This window comes from Vespula vulgaris, chromosome 1 (genome assembly GCF_905475345.1).
Source record: "Vespula vulgaris chromosome 1, iyVesVulg1.1, whole genome shotgun sequence".
NCBI lineage: Eukaryota > Metazoa > Arthropoda > Insecta > Hymenoptera > Vespidae > Vespula > Vespula vulgaris.
The window spans coordinates 2,552,501-2,571,982 of NC_066586.1; the positions used below are offsets into that span (position 1 = coordinate 2,552,501).

General features: G+C 33.8%; 3 protein-coding genes across 5 annotated transcripts in view; 1 reads left to right on the forward strand and 2 right to left on the reverse strand.

Annotated features, from left to right (window-relative positions):
• Window positions 1-117, reverse strand: part of LOC127069743 (putative gamma-glutamylcyclotransferase CG2811) — a 2,711-nt gene extending 2,594 nt beyond the window's left edge. For both annotated transcript variants that reach the window (XM_051007174.1, XM_051007165.1), the window contains exon 1: window positions 1-117. This exon is cut by the window's left edge and continues 144 nt beyond it. The gene's annotated coding sequence lies outside the window, so the exon portion shown is untranslated.
• Window positions 118-312: 195 nt separating this feature from the next.
• On the reverse strand, window positions 313-3,006 carry LOC127067297 (leucine-rich repeat-containing protein 71-like). The gene is made up of 11 exons (XM_051002081.1): window positions 2,946-3,006; window positions 2,743-2,834; window positions 2,252-2,322; window positions 2,035-2,178; window positions 1,778-1,957; window positions 1,610-1,687; window positions 1,326-1,528; window positions 1,154-1,221; window positions 941-1,058; window positions 735-844; window positions 313-664 (listed from the first exon to the last, which is right to left on the reverse strand). The coding sequence occupies exons 1-11, from the start codon at window positions 3,004-3,006 to the stop codon at window positions 527-529; spliced, it is 1,263 nt and encodes a 420-aa protein (XP_050858038.1). The 3' UTR covers window positions 313-526.
• A 1,232-nt stretch (window positions 3,007-4,238) lies between these two features.
• LOC127069736 (LHFPL tetraspan subfamily member 2 protein) lies at window positions 4,239-19,298 on the forward strand. Of its 2 annotated transcripts, none has more exons than XM_051007150.1 (6): window positions 4,239-4,562; window positions 16,176-16,362; window positions 16,719-16,991; window positions 17,054-17,167; window positions 17,260-17,470; window positions 17,554-19,298. In XM_051007150.1, exons 2-5 carry the CDS (start codon window positions 16,233-16,235, stop codon window positions 17,400-17,402), a joined length of 660 nt encoding a protein of 219 aa, XP_050863107.1. In that variant the 5' UTR covers window positions 4,239-4,562; window positions 16,176-16,232; the 3' UTR covers window positions 17,403-17,470; window positions 17,554-19,298. The 2 variants fall into 2 exon arrangements, with proteins under 2 accessions (XP_050863107.1, XP_050863116.1); XM_051007159.1 differs by lacking the exon at window positions 4,239-4,562 and adding an exon at window positions 13,185-13,205.
• The last annotated feature ends 184 nt before the right edge of the window (window positions 19,299-19,482 follow it).

A 19,482-nucleotide genomic window follows, 5' to 3' on the forward strand; every position in this document is an offset into this window, starting at 1 on the left:
AAGATACGAAACGTTAGGAAAGGGCGATAGAAACAACGCGTTTGAAGCGAAACTCGTCTGTCTGTGTATGTAAGAGAATATTGTCGGTCAGCGACTCGTGGGAAGTCAACAGTTCTAAGTTCGTTCGATAAGATCTTCCGAGCAACTACACACGAATCACGCCACTTTGTATTTCCCGCCAATCACGTTTCGAATTTGAAAGAAATTTTTTTTTCTCGTGCCATCTCGCGAAGAATCGTCATTGTTCTCCTTCTTCTAATTTTGTTTGTTGTCGTTGTCGCGCGTCTAATGTTTTTTTTAAATGTTTTTCTTATCTTTTCCTTTTTTTTTTTCTTTTTTAAGTTTCACCCTACCTCTCGTGCAGAAAAGATTTATCTCCTTTTCTTTTCGTAAATCGTCATCTTTCTTTTCTTCCTTCTTTTCTTTCTTCTTACTTAATTTTCTTTTTTTTCTTTTTTTTTCTTTTTTTTTGTTTTGTTTTTCGTTTAACGTTATCTCTCGTACGAAAAAGAATTTATCGTTTTCTTCATAGATTATCGTTTTCCAACGTAACTGAACTTTCCAGATCATCGAATCGAGACAAATATTCCCCAGCTTGTCTGCACTGCAAGATTTCTTCCAGTTCCATTAAATCTTTTTCATCTTCTTGCTTAAACTCATTTCCCTGATATTATTAAGAGAGAAAGTTTTGTGATAATTGACTTGACGGTAAATCGATTATGAAAGACAATTACCTCTATTCTTACATAAAGCAGGCCTTTGCTCGTATCACTCATCATCATATAAGTCTGATAAAGCAAGCAAGCTAATAACTGTTTAATAATTGCACCGGATAAATGATTAACTGTAATATAATAATATATATGTATGTAAATATATATATATATATTTTTTCTTCTCAAATTAATCGTATCAATTTTAATAATATAATAATACGTACAACTGATATTTAAATGTTTTAATACAAAATTTCCACTTATTCTTATCACTCCTCCTGTGGCTGTACTTTCTTTGCCAAAGGGATGATCAATTTCTATGGGTGAATCTTTTCTCAGCGTCTTAAAAAAAAAAAAAGAAAAAAAAGGAATAGAACGATACAATATTGATTATAATGTATTTTATTAAAATCATTTTTTTTTTAAGATGAACTTACTGGAAGTTGAGATACGTTTTTAGAATTTTCCTGCACCGTTATCTTGGAAGAACTGTTCGAAAGTGAGACTATCGCGAGATCATTTATGTATGTATGTATGTATTTATATATATATAGTTATTTATCATAAAATTCAGTTATAAAAATGTTTATGTATTTATATAATTCGTACGTTTTTTGGATTTGTTCGATTTTTTTAAAACCTTGCTGTTCTTTCTCGTCTGTGAAATCTCCAAGTTTGGTAAATCTTCAACAACTTTAGAAACTTTGTTCTCGTTCGTTTTATTTAGATCGATTAGTTTTTTTTCTTGTGATATCAGAGCATCGAATCTACGTCTACGAAGATCTACAATCTCATTGTGCGTTAATTTCGACCTGATTTGTAACAAAAAGGAATAGAAATTCTTGGAAATGCGTTATTAAATTCTTTGATAAAGTAATCGCGTTTGAACTAACATATTAAGTTCTTGGATTATCAAAGCAGCACCGTCATCGCATATCCTGTTTCCTGTTAATATCAGACTTTGAACAGAACTGCAATTGGAATTAAGAAAATATGATTCAATTTGTTAAACTCATGTGAGTTTCATTCCAGAGAGAAAGAGAGAAGAAAATCTTTCGTACCGATTCGTTCGTAACATTCGTCCGATTTCTAAAGCTCCTAGATCACCGATACGATTATTTCCTAGATTAAGAGCTAATAATTTCGGTTCGTTAGGTGGATCAGCGTATTGCAATTCCTCTGCTATTTTTTTAACTCCTTCGTCTGTTATCTTACAGAACTGCAAAGATAAGTATGACAAGCTAAAAAAGAGTTCAGATTATATTTTCATAAAATAATATTTTATGTAAGATATCAATATATTTAGATTTTCACGTACTTCCCAACAGATTTACATAACAAGTGATAATTCTCTTGTACGTTCGGATTTCCGTCTAAATTCAAATCTCTCAAGCAATTGAAATCCATCAGCATGGAGTATATTTGTATAATACCGTATGCATTTATGCCACAATTTGGTAATCTAACGAATACAAAAGTTATTATCTTATTTCGAAAATCGTAAAATATGAGATTCTGCATTTAATTACGTTCACCTTAATACAGTTAATGTACGATACTTTTTTAATGTCAAATAGAGAGCATCTAAAATACAAATTGAAACTTCCTGTCGTATAATTCCAAGAAATTATTAATTATATTAAAATCGTATTATCTTGTAAAAATATTGATATGACTTATCTTTGCATTCCAATTTTGTCAACGTTTCCAATGATTTCGAATTTTCATAAGTCAAATAAAAAATAGGGTCAGCCTCTTTGTCCTTTGTTCTTAAAATAGAAAAGAAATATATGTTATATTTAGATATCGATGTGCAGTGAAATATTACCGGTATAGTTCGTGCGAAAATAATGAAGCTACGCTAATATTTGTTTAGGATCCGTTATCGAAATGATTCCTTCCAGCTGAGGAAATTGATGTGTTAGTTTCACGTCTATCGCACTATTCTTTATCTAAAAATAATTTCTTTGAGTGTTCCTTCTTTAATATTTATCAATTATTTTTTCCTTCTTCGTTTATTATTTACCACAAATTTAGGTGAACGATCAACCTCATATTCTTTGCAACGTAATAAAAATTCTGTTAAGAAATTCTCTTGCGATATCCTTAACGCTTCATCTACAAAAAAAAAGGAAGAAAAGAAAAAAAGAAATATATAAAAATAATTTCATCGACTGAACTGAATTTCTTTTACGATCACACGATCTTGACAAATTTGTTATAACATACTATTCAGTGACATGGGTGTTTCTTTTACCGACATATTATATCTGCTTCTTTTATCAACCATATTTTATCACTATAAAATTAATTAATATTTTAAGATTATATATGTATATTTATATATATATATATATATAAATATATAAATATTTACGATCAGTTCTAACGATGTCATTTAATTTACAAACAACTTCATATTATAATTTTAACGAAACTATAAAACATCGACAAGTCGATAATATACGTATATACGTGAAAGGTTAATTTACGATGGTATACCGTTTGACTTTCGTTTGGGGATTTTTTTTTCATGAAGTAATAAATTTGAAGGGAAGGTTGGCGCCTAGTCAGCTAGCCCTTATGGACGACGTAATTCGATGCTTAGGAAAACGGAGGGTAAGCGACAACCCCGTGAAGTGTATACAAGGAAAAGCTATATATACTAAAGAAAAGTATCGAACGATTTTTACACCCTATGATATTCTCTAGATGCTTTTGTTCGGAGTTTTGCTCCCTTTTATTTCGTGAATACCACTCGATGCTTCGACGAGTTACCGTCATTTATGGGATTAAAGTTCGTAATTACGGTATTCCGAACGTCGAAGGGATGATTACCACAAAGGCTTCTCGATGGTCTAAAGGGCGCCGTTTATGATGGTTGCACTGCACGATACCATTGAAAATACTAGCGGCATCAAAATTGTGTAATTTAATTTTTTTATATGTTTGCTATATATAAACCGAGAACCGTGTATTTCTCTTCTTCATTTATCTTTTTTTTTTTAACTATTTTTTATTATGAACAATCTTAATGAACTTTTATTTTACGAATTAAATCATCGATCTATTTATTAATTCTTTTCATAGATTCACAGAACGATCGAATCGTTTTTATATAAAAATATATACATCCATCGCATGTTTTATTACTCACATTATTTATTAATTAATTTAGTATAGTTATTTTAGATTCGATTATTTTATATCAGATTATCTTATATATTTCTATCATATATTTATTAAAATTATTTAAAGAAGATTGGATCTCGCGTATATGTTAAATAAAGAAGAAAAAAAAATGATTTTGATCCATGAAGACTGTAGCTTATTATATTTAAAAAAAAAAGATTGGTCCTACGAATGATCGGGAATGATCTTTTTCTTTTCTTTCCTTTTTTTTTTTTAAAAAAAAAATGACTTGACGACCGAGAACAGGCTGTCGCTCGGCGGTAGCCCTTATGCCAAGCTTCATGCTCGTCGAGTTTGCGCTACATTGTAACGGCGCTCTTCGAGGCCACACTCTTCAGTTTAGCTCAGCGCTCGGACCGTGTCGCTTCGTGACGCCGGTATCCACGCTTCTGTGGATCCTTCCGATCTGACAGAAGAGATCTTTCTCTCTCTTTCTTTCTCTCTCTCTCTCTGTCTTTCTTTCTCTTTCTCTCTCTCTCTCTCTCTCTCTCTCTCTCTCTCTCTCTCTCTCTCTCTCTCTCTCTCTCTCTCTTTCTCTACCTCGGTTTTCAGTCGCTAAGTAAAATCGTGCCGGTGAAAGATAAAGTTTCTTCTTCTTCTTCTTCTTCTGTTTGGATTATCAAGAGATCTTAGGCAGTGTGAAATTTGTAAAAGGTGAGCTCTTTCTATTTCAATTTAATGCGTTCACTTGTAATTCGATTTTTCAATCATCGATATAAAATCTAACAGGTATAATAATTTTAATAATTTTAATAATAATCTGCAAGAGAAGAAAAAGAAAAGACGTTTCAAATTTATATCACAAGATATAAATATAACGAAAACAAAGATATTCTTCGTAATTTATTAATTAGTAATATCTTTTCTTTTTTTTTTTGCTTCGAAATCGTCCCATCAAAAATTAATTTGTCTGTTGATAGACGTTTAATGATATCTATTTTAATTTTCGAATGTACTCTATTGATCTCGCAAGTTACGATCACATGATATACACTTTGAATTTTTTGTTTGTTTTCCTTTTTCTCTTTTCTTTTCATGAGAACAGCAACGTCTATCAATTTTATAAATTTATGACTGTTTACATCGTACCGTCAGGCAGCATCGTAATACCAGGTCAGCGCTATGAATTATGCATCTCGTCGAACGGTTTAGGGTTTCGTCCCTTTCTTAAACTTTTTTTTCGAAAGATGACTCGCACTTTGACTGACCCCATTTGTGAGAACATAACTCTCGTTAATATTCATTTTCGGCGTAGCTACTACGAAATTTGTTCTAATTTAAGTGCAACGATTAATTAACAATAATTATTCAAGTAAACGATGCACGATTAAATACGTGATTAAATAAATTACTTGCTATGTTTTTAACTCATAAATTTGTTTAGAATCCATAATTCATTTATTCGTTTAATTCGTATCGTCGATCAAAATTCAAAAATGGTGTCTATGCTTTGAATATTCTCTCGTCAGTGAAATCAGATATGCATCGGTTGAGTCTGATTCACGTGGAGTCAAATTAATTTTTAATAAGACGTAAAATCTATTATATAGGTGTTATAAAATTGATAAAAAATATTTTTTTACTAACTAATGACTTTCGTAGAAATATTTCGATTAGGGCTCTCCGCAATGTTCTCTTATGAATCAGCCGAAACTCGAATGGCATTTCCTACGAATTCCTTTCACCGTGAATTTAATAGACTCTGACTCTTTGTGCTTCACGGCTGATCGTAAAACTTGAAAATCTGCTTGATATTTGAAAGCCATTAAGAAAAGATTACGTATAGCGCCGAAAGAATGTGTTATCGTAACAAAAGATCGAAATACATTTATGAAAGTAGAGATAAGAAAAATAAAAGATAAATTTAAAAGGGATACATTTTCCTTCCCCTCATCCTTCTTTCAAACCGATTTACTTCCGATCGGTAAGAATCGTGATTTCGTAATACGTAACAGTTTCACACAGCTGATCGTAAATCGTAAAACTTGAAAATCTACCTAGCGTATGAAAACCATTAAGAAAAATTTGCATTTATCGTCGAAAGTATATTTTATCGTATCGAAAGATCGAAATAAATTTATTTATAAAAGGAAAGACGATAAAGATAAAAGAAAAATTTTAAAGAGCATACGTTTCTTCTCTGTCTTTCGAATCGATTTACATTCGATCGATAAAAATCGTGATTTCGTATAACGTATAAGCTTCCCAGGTGATCGTAAAATTTGAAAATCTTCTTGATGTTTGAAAACCATTAAGAAAAATGTGTTTTTAGTGTCGAGAATATATTTTATCGTATCGAAAGATCGAAACACATTTATTTACGAAGAAGAAAGATAATAAAGATGAAAGATAAATTTAAAAGGGGATACGTTTCTCCCCCTCTTTCGAACCGATTTACTTCCGATCGGTAAGAATCGTGATTTCGTAGTACGTATCAGCTTCCCACGCAAACGTAGTCTCGATTCAGGGTCTTCATAGTTGTATATCTCGTAGTACATACACGTACAACGAGCACGTATCTACGTATGTTAGAGAACTACCTTATTGGGCGAGTTTAATGGCTAGACACTGTGCATGCACCGGGCATACTTTATGTTTTCCCATATTTGCCGATCGATTCAAGTCAACGTGCAAAACGATCGCCATACACGATCGAACGATCGCCATTGAGAGATTTTGGCGACGTTTGATTTCAAAATAAGATTCTTTCTGATCAACTCTTCTTTTTTTTTTCTTTTTTACCCTTGTTGTGTCTCTCGTTGTGTCACTATCTTCTTTTCCTTTTACTTTTCCACACTTCTTCTTTCTTTTTTCTTCTCTTTTTGTGATTGTTTTTTATCTATTTTTTTTTTTTTTTTTTACGAAGATAGATAAATGATAAAGTCAATTACACGTTTCAACGTTACCCATCGATTATTTCAATAATTTGTGATTTTAATCAATCTTTTATTTACACTTTTCGACGGATAACATTCCTTGGGGTAAGTACGATCGTGCCGCGACTGGTAGAAACGCACACAAAGGATAAATCGTTATAAAAAAGCGTCCCCACGAAGATCAAATCGTACTTCCAGATGCGAGTTTAGTTTGGACTGCCAGCCGACTACATTACGAGCGTGCCGGGCTTGTAAATTCACCTCTTCTTTTCGTTTGTTTTTCTTTTCTTTCCTTTTTGTTTCTTTTCTCTCTCTCTCTCTCTCTTTTTTTTAAGAAAAAGAGAGAGAGAGAAACAGAGAGAAAGAAAGAGAGAAAAAGAGATGTGGAGAGGAGGGGGAGAAGGGGGTAGTCTCATTTTTTCTTTCTCTGTACCCACGGAAGGAATGCGGGCGACTCGTGTCCGAAGAACGACTCGTCGAACAAAAGGTAGACTCTCGCTTCTTTTTCTTTCTTTCTTCTTGTTTCTTTCCTTTTTTTTTTCACGGACCACCACCCTCGGTTCGATATTATACTCAGACTATTATCAAAATTCGACGATACCGATCGTAACATTGCATAATTGTTTCACGTTTATCGTAAATCGAGAAGAGCTTATTTCGTCATTTTTACTTACATGCTTGACAAAATCATGGAGTAAAATTTAGAAAGAAGTGATGTCATGATACCTGAGCAAACATATATCATCCACGTGCTTATCAGATCTTCTCATTTCTAAACTTTTTATCTCGGATCGTAAACGTCGTCCCGTACGAGTTACACGAACGAATTGTGATGATTCGTTGTTCTCCGTTTACGTAGATAAATATCTATATATATCTAAGCTTATTTGGTAGCTTCTTTTTGAAAAATAATTATAGTCGTGTCGTTCGGTCATTCATTCACTCACTCGCTCACTCACTCACTTACTCACTCACTCACTTACTCACAGTAAAGCTCAAACGATCACAAGCGATGCATTTTAATTGCGACAGGTAGGTAGTTAGCGAGCTAAAGAGAACTTTCGTACGCCATCTACGTTCGCAAAGTAAACACAAAAATGGACGAAAGCCTTTGAATGAAGAATAACGAAGAGAGTCGTGGGACGAATATCCTTGGAAGAAGAAGACGAAAGAAAGAAAGAAGGAAGGAAAGAAAGGAAGAATGAAAGAGAAAAAAAAAGAAAGACAAAAGAAAAGAAAATTGAATCGGTTGTACTCTTATCTTTCATCAGAGTTCGTTGAACCATCCAAGCGTCCCCGATTTTGAACCCACCGCCGACGTCGTTGCTGCTTACCAGCACGGTGGAACATCGAATCTGTTGATTTTGCTCGTTATTTTAGTTTCCCCTAGACTCGGTAGACTCTTGCAAGAGAAAGAGAAAGAGAGAGAAAAATGAGCCCCAAAATGCGAGACGTCGATGAAAATTGAAAATATTGAAAAGATCGAATTAAGTGACACGTTTGTTTAATGCAAATATTTAACTAATATATTTCGAAAACGTATCACTTTTTATTAAAAAAAAAAAAAGAGAAAAAATAAATAAATAAACAAAAAGATAGAAAACATAGTTATGAGACAAATTTATGTATGTTAATCATTAGTTTTGACTATTTTCAATTTTCCATCCAGCATGCATGTCCATCAACAATGTCGGCGGGAATCGTTTGGGTAACATAACGTGATGCATTCTAATATCTCGATTAGGGTGTACATCGATGCGACCGAACTCTCTCACCGTCGTAGCTACAGAGAAACGAGACGTGTACCAAGAAACGGACTCTTGCCAGAGGGATCTTAAAACGATCTCGTCGCTATCTCTCCGCGGAATGGATTCGTAATCGTTTCTGGTAATACGTTCCCTGAAAACCAGAAAGCAGGAATAGTCGTTATGGTACCCGTGCCACGAATAGAATCGCTAAAATGTCTAACCGATATCCACATAAATATATCCGCTTTCTACATTTGAAACGTAGTGAATAACAAACGTTTTATACAACCACTAGAATATATATATATATATATATATATATATATATTTATATGTATATATATATGTATGTATGTATATATATATAAATTTTGTATACATATATAAACATACGTACATACGTAAACATATCGAGAAATATATAGATATCGTTTAAATTTATTAAAATAAAAAGTTGGAGAAAAAATAAGAATAGTGAGGAAAATTTTAATGAACGAAACGTTTAGAAATGAATTAACGTTTAAAGTACAAAATCGTATTTCCCGCACACCCTATATATATATATATATAAGCAAGAAAACGTATAGACACTGTTAGCCTACAGTTATAACTTTTAAGACGGTTGAAAGGGGGAAGAGGCCAAGCTTCGGAAGTATTGTATTACATACATGTTCGATCGCGTTAATCGCTATCGATACAAATTCGCAAAGATCTCTATCTCGATGGAAGAACGATCGACTTGGTGTATCGACTTTGTTGTCTCTACGGTATCAAAGATACATGAATATATTTGTATGTACTAGGTGAATATACAACTAACATAGTAATCAAAGTACTGGAACACTCCATTGTCTTTTCAGTGAACAAGTATCCTCGAAAGTGACCCATTATTTCTTATCTTTGTCGCCGTTAAGGCTATTTATAGTCTTTCTAAAGGATTCAACGAAAAGAATCGTAAAGAATTTATCGACAAACGCGAATCCGGAGGAAGTAACTCCGAGGATATGTGACTTTTGAACTTTGATGTATAATACATATACGATATTTCTAAAATTTCATATTATGATATCTAAAATTTTTTATTTATTTATTTTTTCTTTCTTTGTAAATTAAACGTGACTCACTCACTATGTATACATACATATATATATATATATATATATATATATATATTTAGGTGTATATAATTTTTGATAAAATAATTACGAAAGAAACGAACTATATATTTAAATTATTGACGAGTAGTTTAAGAGAAAAAAAAAGAGAACAAAGAGAAAAGAGAAAAAAGTACAAAGTCCAAGTTGGAAAGATATTCTTTAGAAACGATAAAGCATGATCTATCGATATATTCGATCATAGTTATCGTTCGCTTAGACGTTGGATTACGCAGGCACGTTCGTTCGTCGACCAATTTACGTTTATGACGCATTGAAATCATAGAAACGCCATGAGCCCTCGTGTCTAGGCGTCAATGACCAGAAGAGAAGAAGAAGAAGAAGCATCATCGATGACTCGTCGAAGGACGTTTTCACGATCTCTTTATATTCTTTGTGCGATAGTGTTAACTTCCATATAATTTTTGTTTTTTTAGCAAAATACGACGTGCCACAACGTAACAATATATTACAAAAAAAAATAAAGAAAAGGAAAGAAAGAAAAAAGAAGAAGAAAATAGAATAATCAAATAAAAGAGGAAATGGAATAATTCTGATCGTTTCTAATGTTAGTTGTTAAAGGGCTATAAAGGGCAAGTACTATAAAGATCATATAAAAACAGACACACTGATTAGCGATTTAATATGAATAATAGATTTAAAATGAAAGAAGGAGTAAAAGAGAGATAGTGAGAAAGAGAGAAAGAGAGAGAGAGAGAGAGATGCGCGTGCGTGCGTGGCAAATGGCTTTGCATATACGGTGCACGTGCGCGCTCGTCCATACAATCTCATTTATGCGCACACACGCGTGCAAGCCTCGACTAATTTATATTTATGATGTATCGAGGCTCGATGACACAGCGACTGGCTATGCCGGTCTCCTCGAAGCGAGCAGAGGAGTTGGACGAAAGAAGAAGAAGAAGAAGAAGAAGAAGAAGAAGAAAAAGAAGAAGAAGAAGAAGAAGAAGAAGTAGAAGAAGAAGAAGAAGACGAAGAAGACGAAGAAGAGGGCGAAGAAGACGAAGAAGAGGGCGAAGAAGACGAAGAATAAGAAGAATAAGAATAAGAAGAAGCAGAAGAAGAGAAGCGAGAACGATAGAAGAGAGAGAGAGAGAAAGAAAAAGAGAGATGGAGGATGAAAGGGAGAGACGACACCCACGGAATGTAAAATCATCCCGTTCCTTGCGAACCTTTGTGGGTTACTACACCACTTCCGTTCGAACCGATTGCGAAACGTCGCGAATCGTGAAGAATCTTTCTATCTCTCTCTCTCTCTCTCTTTCTTCTTTTCTTTGTCTTTCTGTCTTCCTCTCTGTCCCTCTGTTTTTCTCTCTCTTTCTTTCTCTCTTTCTCTCTCTGGCTTTCTCTTTCTCTTTCTGTCTGTTTGTCCTTGTCACTGTCTTTTTGTCCTTCTGTCTGTCTTTCTCTTTCTCTCTCTGTCTCTCTCTTTGTCGGTGTGATAAAGAGTCAGATGATGTCGAGCCTCGTTGATTAGTTCTTGGTAAACGACGCGTCTAGCAAATTTAACGACTCCAGTTGCGGAAACGCGCTTTTTCTCGAGCATTCACAATTCCTATCCTCTGCAATGCGAACAAGTATACACGTTACTATAATCATCGTTTCTACAAACTCTCTCTTTCTCTCTCTCTCTCTCTTTCTCTTTCTATATATATATATATTTCTATTTTTCTTTCTTTCTCTCTTTCTGTCTTATTCTTCTCTATCCGTTCATCATCATTTCTTCCACGTTTCCTCTTCTTCTTCTTCTTTTTCTTCTTCTTCAATAATGCAAAATCAAGAATCCGGGCCAACTACTAGTCTGCGGAACGACTCGACCCAGAAACCGTCTTGATCTAACATAAATCGAGCATAAAAGATCGAATAAGGATCGTAGATGAATCCGTGAGAGTAAGAAATAGATAGAAAGAAAAAAGAAAGAGAGAGACAGAGAAAGACAGAGACAGAGAGAGGAGAAAGAGAAAGAGAGAAAGAGAGTCATCACTGAGTAGGGAGACCGTGTGTGGCGCTTTAAACCGATCATCGATTATCTTAATTGCCGTTTCTTCGATGCAGAGAAATCACCGTTAGCCTTTAAGTCGTCGTAGTCGTCGTAGTCGTCGTAGTCGTCGTAGTCGTCGTCTTCATCGTCATCGTTATCGTCGATCCTTAATTATATCGAACTTGGTTACAGTAGACAACACACGTTACTACGAACATAAGAGCAATGTTTTATCAAGAGCATGAGTTTCTCGATATAAATGACATTCAACTTTAGCTGGATAATGTGGATTCTCTTCTCGCGCTTTGTCTCTTTCCTTATCTTCTTCGTTTTTCTTTTTCCTTTTTTTTTTCTTTGTTTTTCTTTTCATCTCGTTCGACGTATTTTTTATATCTATTTTTATTGTAAACAATTAGATTGTACGAAGGTTATTCGAAAGAAAGATAACAAAAAAAGAAAGAGAAGAAAGAAAAAGGGAAAAAGAGAAAGGAAAAGAAAAATGATAAATTTGTTGTTCCTTCATCGCTCGACAGACGAATGAAATTAATTGGTGAAAAATCATTCTGAAAAAAAACATTACACCCACATACACACACACACACACATATATATATATTATTTCACGTTTTAACATTTTGATAAATCAATAGTAGAGAAATAATAACGAAAAGATCATAAAACTTTTTGCGTTGGTACACCTGCATGTTGTTCACCAAGAGAGATATCCTCTTCCATACGGGTGGTTACTTGAAAGGGGCTGTAAAGTAATCTAATCGACGACAATGGCATTAATGCCAGAATATATTTACGGTTAATCGGAGTAGTAAGGACGAACGCAGCAGGTATCATCGTACACACATATTACCTACACACACACATATATATATACATATATATTCACGTATGTATGGAGGTAGGTACACGAGTCGATCCTTTCCTTCCAGGTCGATATTTTTCTCCGAAGGAAAGAGTTATAAAATGTACGCTCGTTTCAACGTTCAGAGTGCGAAGAGTGGTCGACGGGAGGAACGACGAGCAGGAGGAATAATAATAATCGAACGCACGAGGCGACCGGCCGAAATCGCGATAAATCATTCGGTATAAAATCGGTTGGTCGATGGGAGCCGAAGGGCCTCAGGTAGATACATATATACATACTTACATGCATATATGTGTGTGTATATACTAGAGGATGGAAAAGAGAGAAGAGAGAGAAAGAGAGAGGAAGAAAAGGACGAAAGATGAAAAAGAGGGAAAGAGTAACTCTCGCGAAGAAGAACGAGCAACCAAGAGAGAAAAAGAGAGAGAGAGAGAGAGAGAGAGAAACACCTGTCCGACAGCTGCCTCACAGATGGCCTCAACGTTAGCTTCAGGATTATGTAACGAAGAGATCTCTCGTTATTCGACTTAAATATGAATGTACTTACTTGCTTTTCCTCCTCCGCGAAGGAACGTATCGATAATGTCGCCGATTTTCTTCTATCAGCGAAAACAATGAATCTTCTATCTCGAATTTCTAGGTAAGGATACGAGACGAGAGGAATCTTTATTTTACAAAGGAATCGTAGATTTTACAAAGGAACGAAGAAAGTGTATGAGATTTCACGATTTTACGATTGGGATATGACTTGATTGGAGATATCGAAATTGTATGAAATAATTTTACGATCGAAATTCTATCGATCGATAATAATTTCTTTTTCTTTTCTTTTTCTTTCTTTCATTTTTATAGACTGAAATATCGAAGCGTACGAGTTTGATTTTTTTATCCTATTATACGGGGAAAAGGCGCGGCACGTGGTAATGATGTAGACAACGATGAAAAAAAAAAAAAGAAAAAGGAAAAAAAAAGGAAAAGAAATAAAAGGGAGAGTGCAGGGGCAATCGTCAGTCCCTTTCTACGTCGATCACAACGAAGAACCCTTCGACCGAGCAGCAACGCACGACGCGTTGCTTACTGCCGGACTGCATCATCAAGCGCTCGTTTATACTCGCCTTCTTCTCCTTTCTCACGGATCGTTGATTTGACCGTGGTTCGTTAATTACATAGACAGACCACTCGGATTCGAGAGATAAATACCCGTGAAATGGAGAATATAAATTAGCTTAGTTCTCAAAGATCTTAGAAAACTGATTGGGAATGGTGAACGGTTGTATAAATGTATAAGACACCTTGTCAGAGACAAGCGCGCGTGTTTGTGAGTTTCAAAGTAATCTGTATACTTTTATCTTTTATTTTTTTCCTCTTGTTAAATGTTAATTATATATATATATATATATATACTCACGCACGTATACACACACGAACAAATTGTTCATAACGATAATCGATAATCATAATGAATCGTAACTAACGCATAAATTTCATTTGACTTTAACCATTCTCGAAGGTCCGTATCTAGACTGTTAAAATTTTTTTTTTTTCGAGAAATGGTCAGAAAATATTCCAACGAATTCGAAAGGGTTCCGAGTCGCGTGCGTGCTATCGCAAATTCGTAATAATCGTAAACGAAAGAGTTTCCTGCACGACATCGTCGTCGTGGACTATCTAACAGAACAACGGGAAAGTAAATATCCACCTACTTACTTACTTATGTTAGATCTGGAAAGAAAAGGATGACGATGAAGGATATTAAAGGAAAGAGAGAAGAGAAAAACGGGGCGAATGCTTTCTCGTTTCGCCTTCGAAGGCCATGATCACGTAGACCGATGGCGACGGCAGCGACCGATTTGCCACATTGCGGTGAGATCAAAGAGGATCTTACGTTGTTTCTTTTTCTTTTTTTTTTTACGCTTCTTCCTTCTTTTTCTTTTTTTCTTTTTCTCTATAGGAGCACGAGGCGTGGAACACGAAGGCGATTAAATTTGCGGCGGCTCCTAAGAGAAGCTGCAAGAGTATCTTCTTGAGAAATGCTGTTAGCAGAGCAACAAACACGTGCTGCTCTTACTCGAACTTGCTGAGAAACCTTCGCCCACTCTTTTGACTCTTTCTCTCTTTCTCTCTCTCTCTCTCTTTCTATCTCTCTTTTTCTCACTCTCTGTCTCTTTCTTTCACTCTCTTTAGAATATCTATAGACGGAGTTAAAAAAGGAGGTCACGATATTCTTGATCCATCTTGAAAGGGAGAGAGAGAGAGAGAGAGAGAAAAGAGAGACAGATAGAAGAGACAGAGATGAATGGATTAAGAAAGGGTACTCGATAAAGACCAACCGAAAAGATTCGAAAATTCTCATGAGGGATTTATAATGACGGTAAAAGTAAAAGTTAACGACGCGAATCGCATTAGACTATTGCGAGATAAGTACTTACTCACATAGATATAACTTTCTCTGTTTCTATCTTAATGATGTAACTATGTTGGTATGCCAGGGTTAACAAGAGGTAAGTTAATTCATGTATCTAAGATGAACGAAGTAGTCGAAATATTGGATGTAACCTTCACTCTTGGAGATTAAAACAGTCGGTTAAAAGTTTCAGTGAAAGGGAAGGAGGAGGAAGAAGGGTAAAGTAGAATATTCTAAATGTGGAACGAAAACCTTGTTGAGTTGTTTCCGAGTTGTAGAACCTCGTCGTAGATTTAAACTCTAAATAATTTTTTATCGATTGTCTCTAGTCGACGTTCAGTCAAATTTTATAAAAGATAAATTTAAAGATAAATTTAATTAGGATAAATTAATGTGTATCTGTGTGTGAGAGAGAGAAAGAGAGAGAGAGAGAGAAATTCGTCGAATTCAACGACCAAAACATGACCTATAATATAATCGTTATCGTTTCGAGGAACCGCAAAAGAGGAAGGTCCATTGAGTTTCTACGAATTACATGTGAATGGTATTTATTCTTACGCGGTCGCTCGAAACTGAGTACCTACTTTCAAAACTCAAATATATACAAGGACTTATGTTTCCTTTTTTGACACGATGTCCGAACAGAAGCGATAAAACAAGGAACGAAATATCCCCTAAATTGCTTTCGTAATTTCTTGTAATTAATGGGACGATGTTAAGAAAAAAAGAAAGAAAGAAAGAAAAAAACAAAAGTAACGAAAAGAAGAGAGTGAAAAAGAAAGTGGAAGTGTAGTGGGATGGAAGGGAGAATTTAAAGACAAAATAGCTCGTACAGCGGATTGCTCGTAAATCAACATTAATTCTAAGTGACGTGTGACCGACACTTCGCTCACGTTCGTTGGTAATTAACTCGAGATGTGTTGTTACGTACATACATATGTATATAGAATTACGTTAAGAAAGAAAATTTTGAAAAGGGACAAAAATAATGATGGATTAATCTCGACTTTTTTTCTTTCTTCTTTAATATTTCATGTTTAAGAAAAATTTTGGTTTTGTTCTTTTACTTTGTTCTTTTCTTTTCTTTCTCTGGGTATATTTTTCTTTTTATTTTTTTTCTTTTTATTTTTTTTTCTCTCTCTTTTACACGATTTTTATCATCGAAACGAAATACAAGAAAGATGATTTTTTTGTTTCTTTTCTTAGGAAGCTAAGATCGTCCGGAGGATGGCATAAAACGGAATATTATTCTCGGCCGGCAGCATGTGCTATGTTATAGTTACTGGTCGCAGTCTCCTCTGGACGCTTCTGTCTTTAGCGGCGTTAATGGCCGTTTTATCGGCTCTCCTTACCCCGAAATGGCTCGTCGGACCGCACACAATTAAGGACACGAGTAAGATTTTGCTATTACGTCAATAATAATAATAACAATAATAATTTAACGTATATTAATAATGATGACGACAACAACAACGACGATAATAATAATAATATCCTTCGAAACAATTTTTCACTCTGAATACAAATCATACATACATACAATATATACCTACAAATAAACGAATATATATGAGTTAATAAATAAATTTCGCTTGACGAACGCATTGCGTATTTGTTATACGCATAATTGTTGAGAAACACAATGCATATTTGTTACATCGGATAATAATAATTGTTATTATTATTATAAATTTAGTTATGAGAATAAAAAAAGAAAATTATATTCTTTTATTCGCCATTATTTTGTAGAAAATGGCACGGAATTGTTCGTACCGACAGTTGGAATTTTCAATCGTTGCACGAGATTATATGGAAGGACGCATTGTGCTAATTTCAACGTTGATGGATTCGCGACGCATTCCTCGGTCTTTCCAGGATTCTGGAAAGCTTCTCTCTTCTTCGTATCTTTCGGTTTGGCCGTGATGACGATGACCGTATTAGCTGCTCTTATCGGATGTTGTATTCAGAGTATCGGGAGAAAGAGTATCTTCGATTTGGCTGGTGTAGCTCAAGCAATAGCCGGTAATATTGTAATTATTTTATTTCGCTTATTATCAATATTTAATTTCTAAACAATTTGATAGGAATACTTTACTTAGTCGGATTGAGTTTGTATCCCGCTGGATGGGGTGCTGAAAGAGTACGAAGAATTTGTGGTCCAGAAGCTGACGCCTTTCATCTCGGGGATTGTACTCTTGGTTATTAGAATAAAAAAATATTGTTGCTTTTTTTCTTCTTTTTAAAGAAATCTTAATCAATATTTTTAATTATATTTTTCATATTATTTTAGGTTGGGCTTTTTATAGTGCCGTAATAGGTACTGGCCTAACTTTTGCAGCAGCTATGCTCAGTGGACAAGCCGAAAAATCGACGGCAAGTGATAAGGTTCAAGATAAGATGAACGAGGGAAGGACGCTAATATGCTTGGCTTAAAAAAAGAGATTTTATTCAAAATAATATAAAAATAAAAATGGTGATATTTGTTTGGATATTCTAATAAGGTATCGTATGTATTTAGACATTTTTCGAACGATCGATCGAATTTGTTGTTGTTAATTTAAAAATTGAGAAATTAACGTTTCAGAATCCTCGAGAATTTTTTTGACGAATCCTTTTATGGGACCAAGCGACAATTAATGTGATCGACGTTCGCATTAAATATCGAAAGCATGATTACTATATTGCTCTCGTTTTTCTACATGAACGTTTGGAGTACTTATTCGTAGGATATCTTCCGAAAATAATGTTCGATATTAATCGATATACGAATGTGTGTTTTGTATACGATATTCATTTAGAGTATTATACGAGGTGGATTATTCGAAGTCTCATTAGAATATGTAACATTTATAATACAGATTTGTAAGAAAGTTAGTGTATAGATATATACACTATATATATAAATTTTTTTATTCTCTTACAAGAAAACTATATATAATTTTAAGAAATAATAAAAGTGTATTAAACATGCAATTCCTATTTTATAAATCTTTTTATTTTTATTCGTATTGTAATTAATAATTAAAATGACTTAATAACAACGATTAAAAAATTATGTAAGTTTTAAACAGTCTATTTATTTCGAGTGTTACAATTTTACAAAGACATAAGAGTCGAGAAAACGTTATCTCGTGGTAACTTCTGCGCAATATTTTTAATAAATATGACCAATTTTTTTCTTAATTTTACGCATCGGTTTTGACCCTGAAGTTGAAAGATATATATATATATATATATATATAGAGTGTGTATATATATATAAAGAAAACGATCATCGTAAACTCCATACTGCCTGCCATGAGCGATCGCAACGAAAATCACGTACCTCAAGATCATCTTTCATCTTATAGCCAAGACGCAAGCAATTATTTCGAAATTGATTCAAGGCACGAAAAGACAGAAGTGCAAATTTGATCGATCCTTAAAGCAGTTATGTATGTATTCGTACGAAATAACAATGAGAGCCAAATACGATCAACGACATTCCTTTCTGTCAACTTGGCTCGTCAATAACAAACATATAAAGTACATTGGAAATCTTATTTTTGATATTATTCTTACGATCACGTATGCATGTGTGTATGTATGTACTTTCGTAGTCTTTCGATTTATCCTATTAGATTTTCACGACGGATAAGATGACCACAAAGTGAAGAAAAAAAGAAAAAATAACGAAAAGAAAAAAAAAAGAAAAAAAATTAAATAAAAATAAAAAATAAAAGATTCACCGATGTATATGAATATTAAATGATGATCGAACTGATTCGTTAATTTACAACGAGCCATATCAAATTATTCGCAGTTTATATAAGATATCTATCGAGGCATCCTTGAATTATTTGCTTTCAAAAATTCTAATCGACAAAGAAAAAAGAAGAAGAAAGAAGAAAAAAAAAATTCAAACGCACGATTATACGCAGTATAAATTACTAATTGTAAAGTATCTATATTAATGTGTAAAGTATATCGAAGAAATCTTATACATGTTGTTTGACGATTCGAACCGTGCCGGTAAATATACAAATATAATTTCAACTAAATTACGCGATACAATTTCGATTAACGTTATATACGCATTCGTCCGTAATATATATTCACATTTCATACAAAAAATCATTTCCCACGCTAACGCTTGTGTATATACAGTTACGAGCGACATGTAATCTCTCAAAGATAAAAAGGAAGGACGAAGAACAAAAATGAAAAAAGAACAAAAAAAAAAAATAATAAAAAGGAAAGATATAATAATTCGACATTCTCGCTACGTTGAATACATTTTAATAAAAATGTTCATGTTAATTTCATTGCATACGATACGAACGGGGTAAGTATACGATGTAGTCGCAAAAACGTGACGAAAGAGAAAGAAAAATAATAAGCAAAAAAAGTCGACAAACGAGAAGGAAAATTTTCTTTACAATTTTTCCAATTCCTCTTTTCGTTTCCCTTTCCTTTCCGAAAAATATCGCATAAAAGCAATCATTTTGAATTATTTACTTACGATGCATCTGCT

Excerpts from the sequence above, each read along its gene's own strand:
- LOC127067297 (XM_051002081.1), bottom strand. The coding sequence starts at position 3,006 with ATGGTTGATAAAAGAAGCAGATATAATATGTCGGTAAAAGAAACACCC. Across the intron at positions 2,835-2,945 it reads AACACCCATGTCACTGAATA|ATGAAGCGTTAAGGATATCG; the intron begins GTATGTTATAAC and ends TTTTTTTTGTAG. Across the intron at positions 845-940 it reads AAAACATTTAAATATCAGTT|TTAATCATTTATCCGGTGCA; the intron begins GTACGTATTATT and ends ATTATATTACAG.
- LOC127069736 (XM_051007150.1), top strand. The coding sequence starts at position 16,233 with ATGTGCTATGTTATAGTTACTGGTCGCAGTCTCCTCTGGACGCTTCTG. Across the intron at positions 16,363-16,718 it reads GCACACAATTAAGGACACGA|AAAATGGCACGGAATTGTTC; the intron begins GTAAGATTTTGC and ends ATTATTTTGTAG. Across the intron at positions 16,992-17,053 it reads TGTAGCTCAAGCAATAGCCG|GAATACTTTACTTAGTCGGA; the intron begins GTAATATTGTAA and ends ACAATTTGATAG.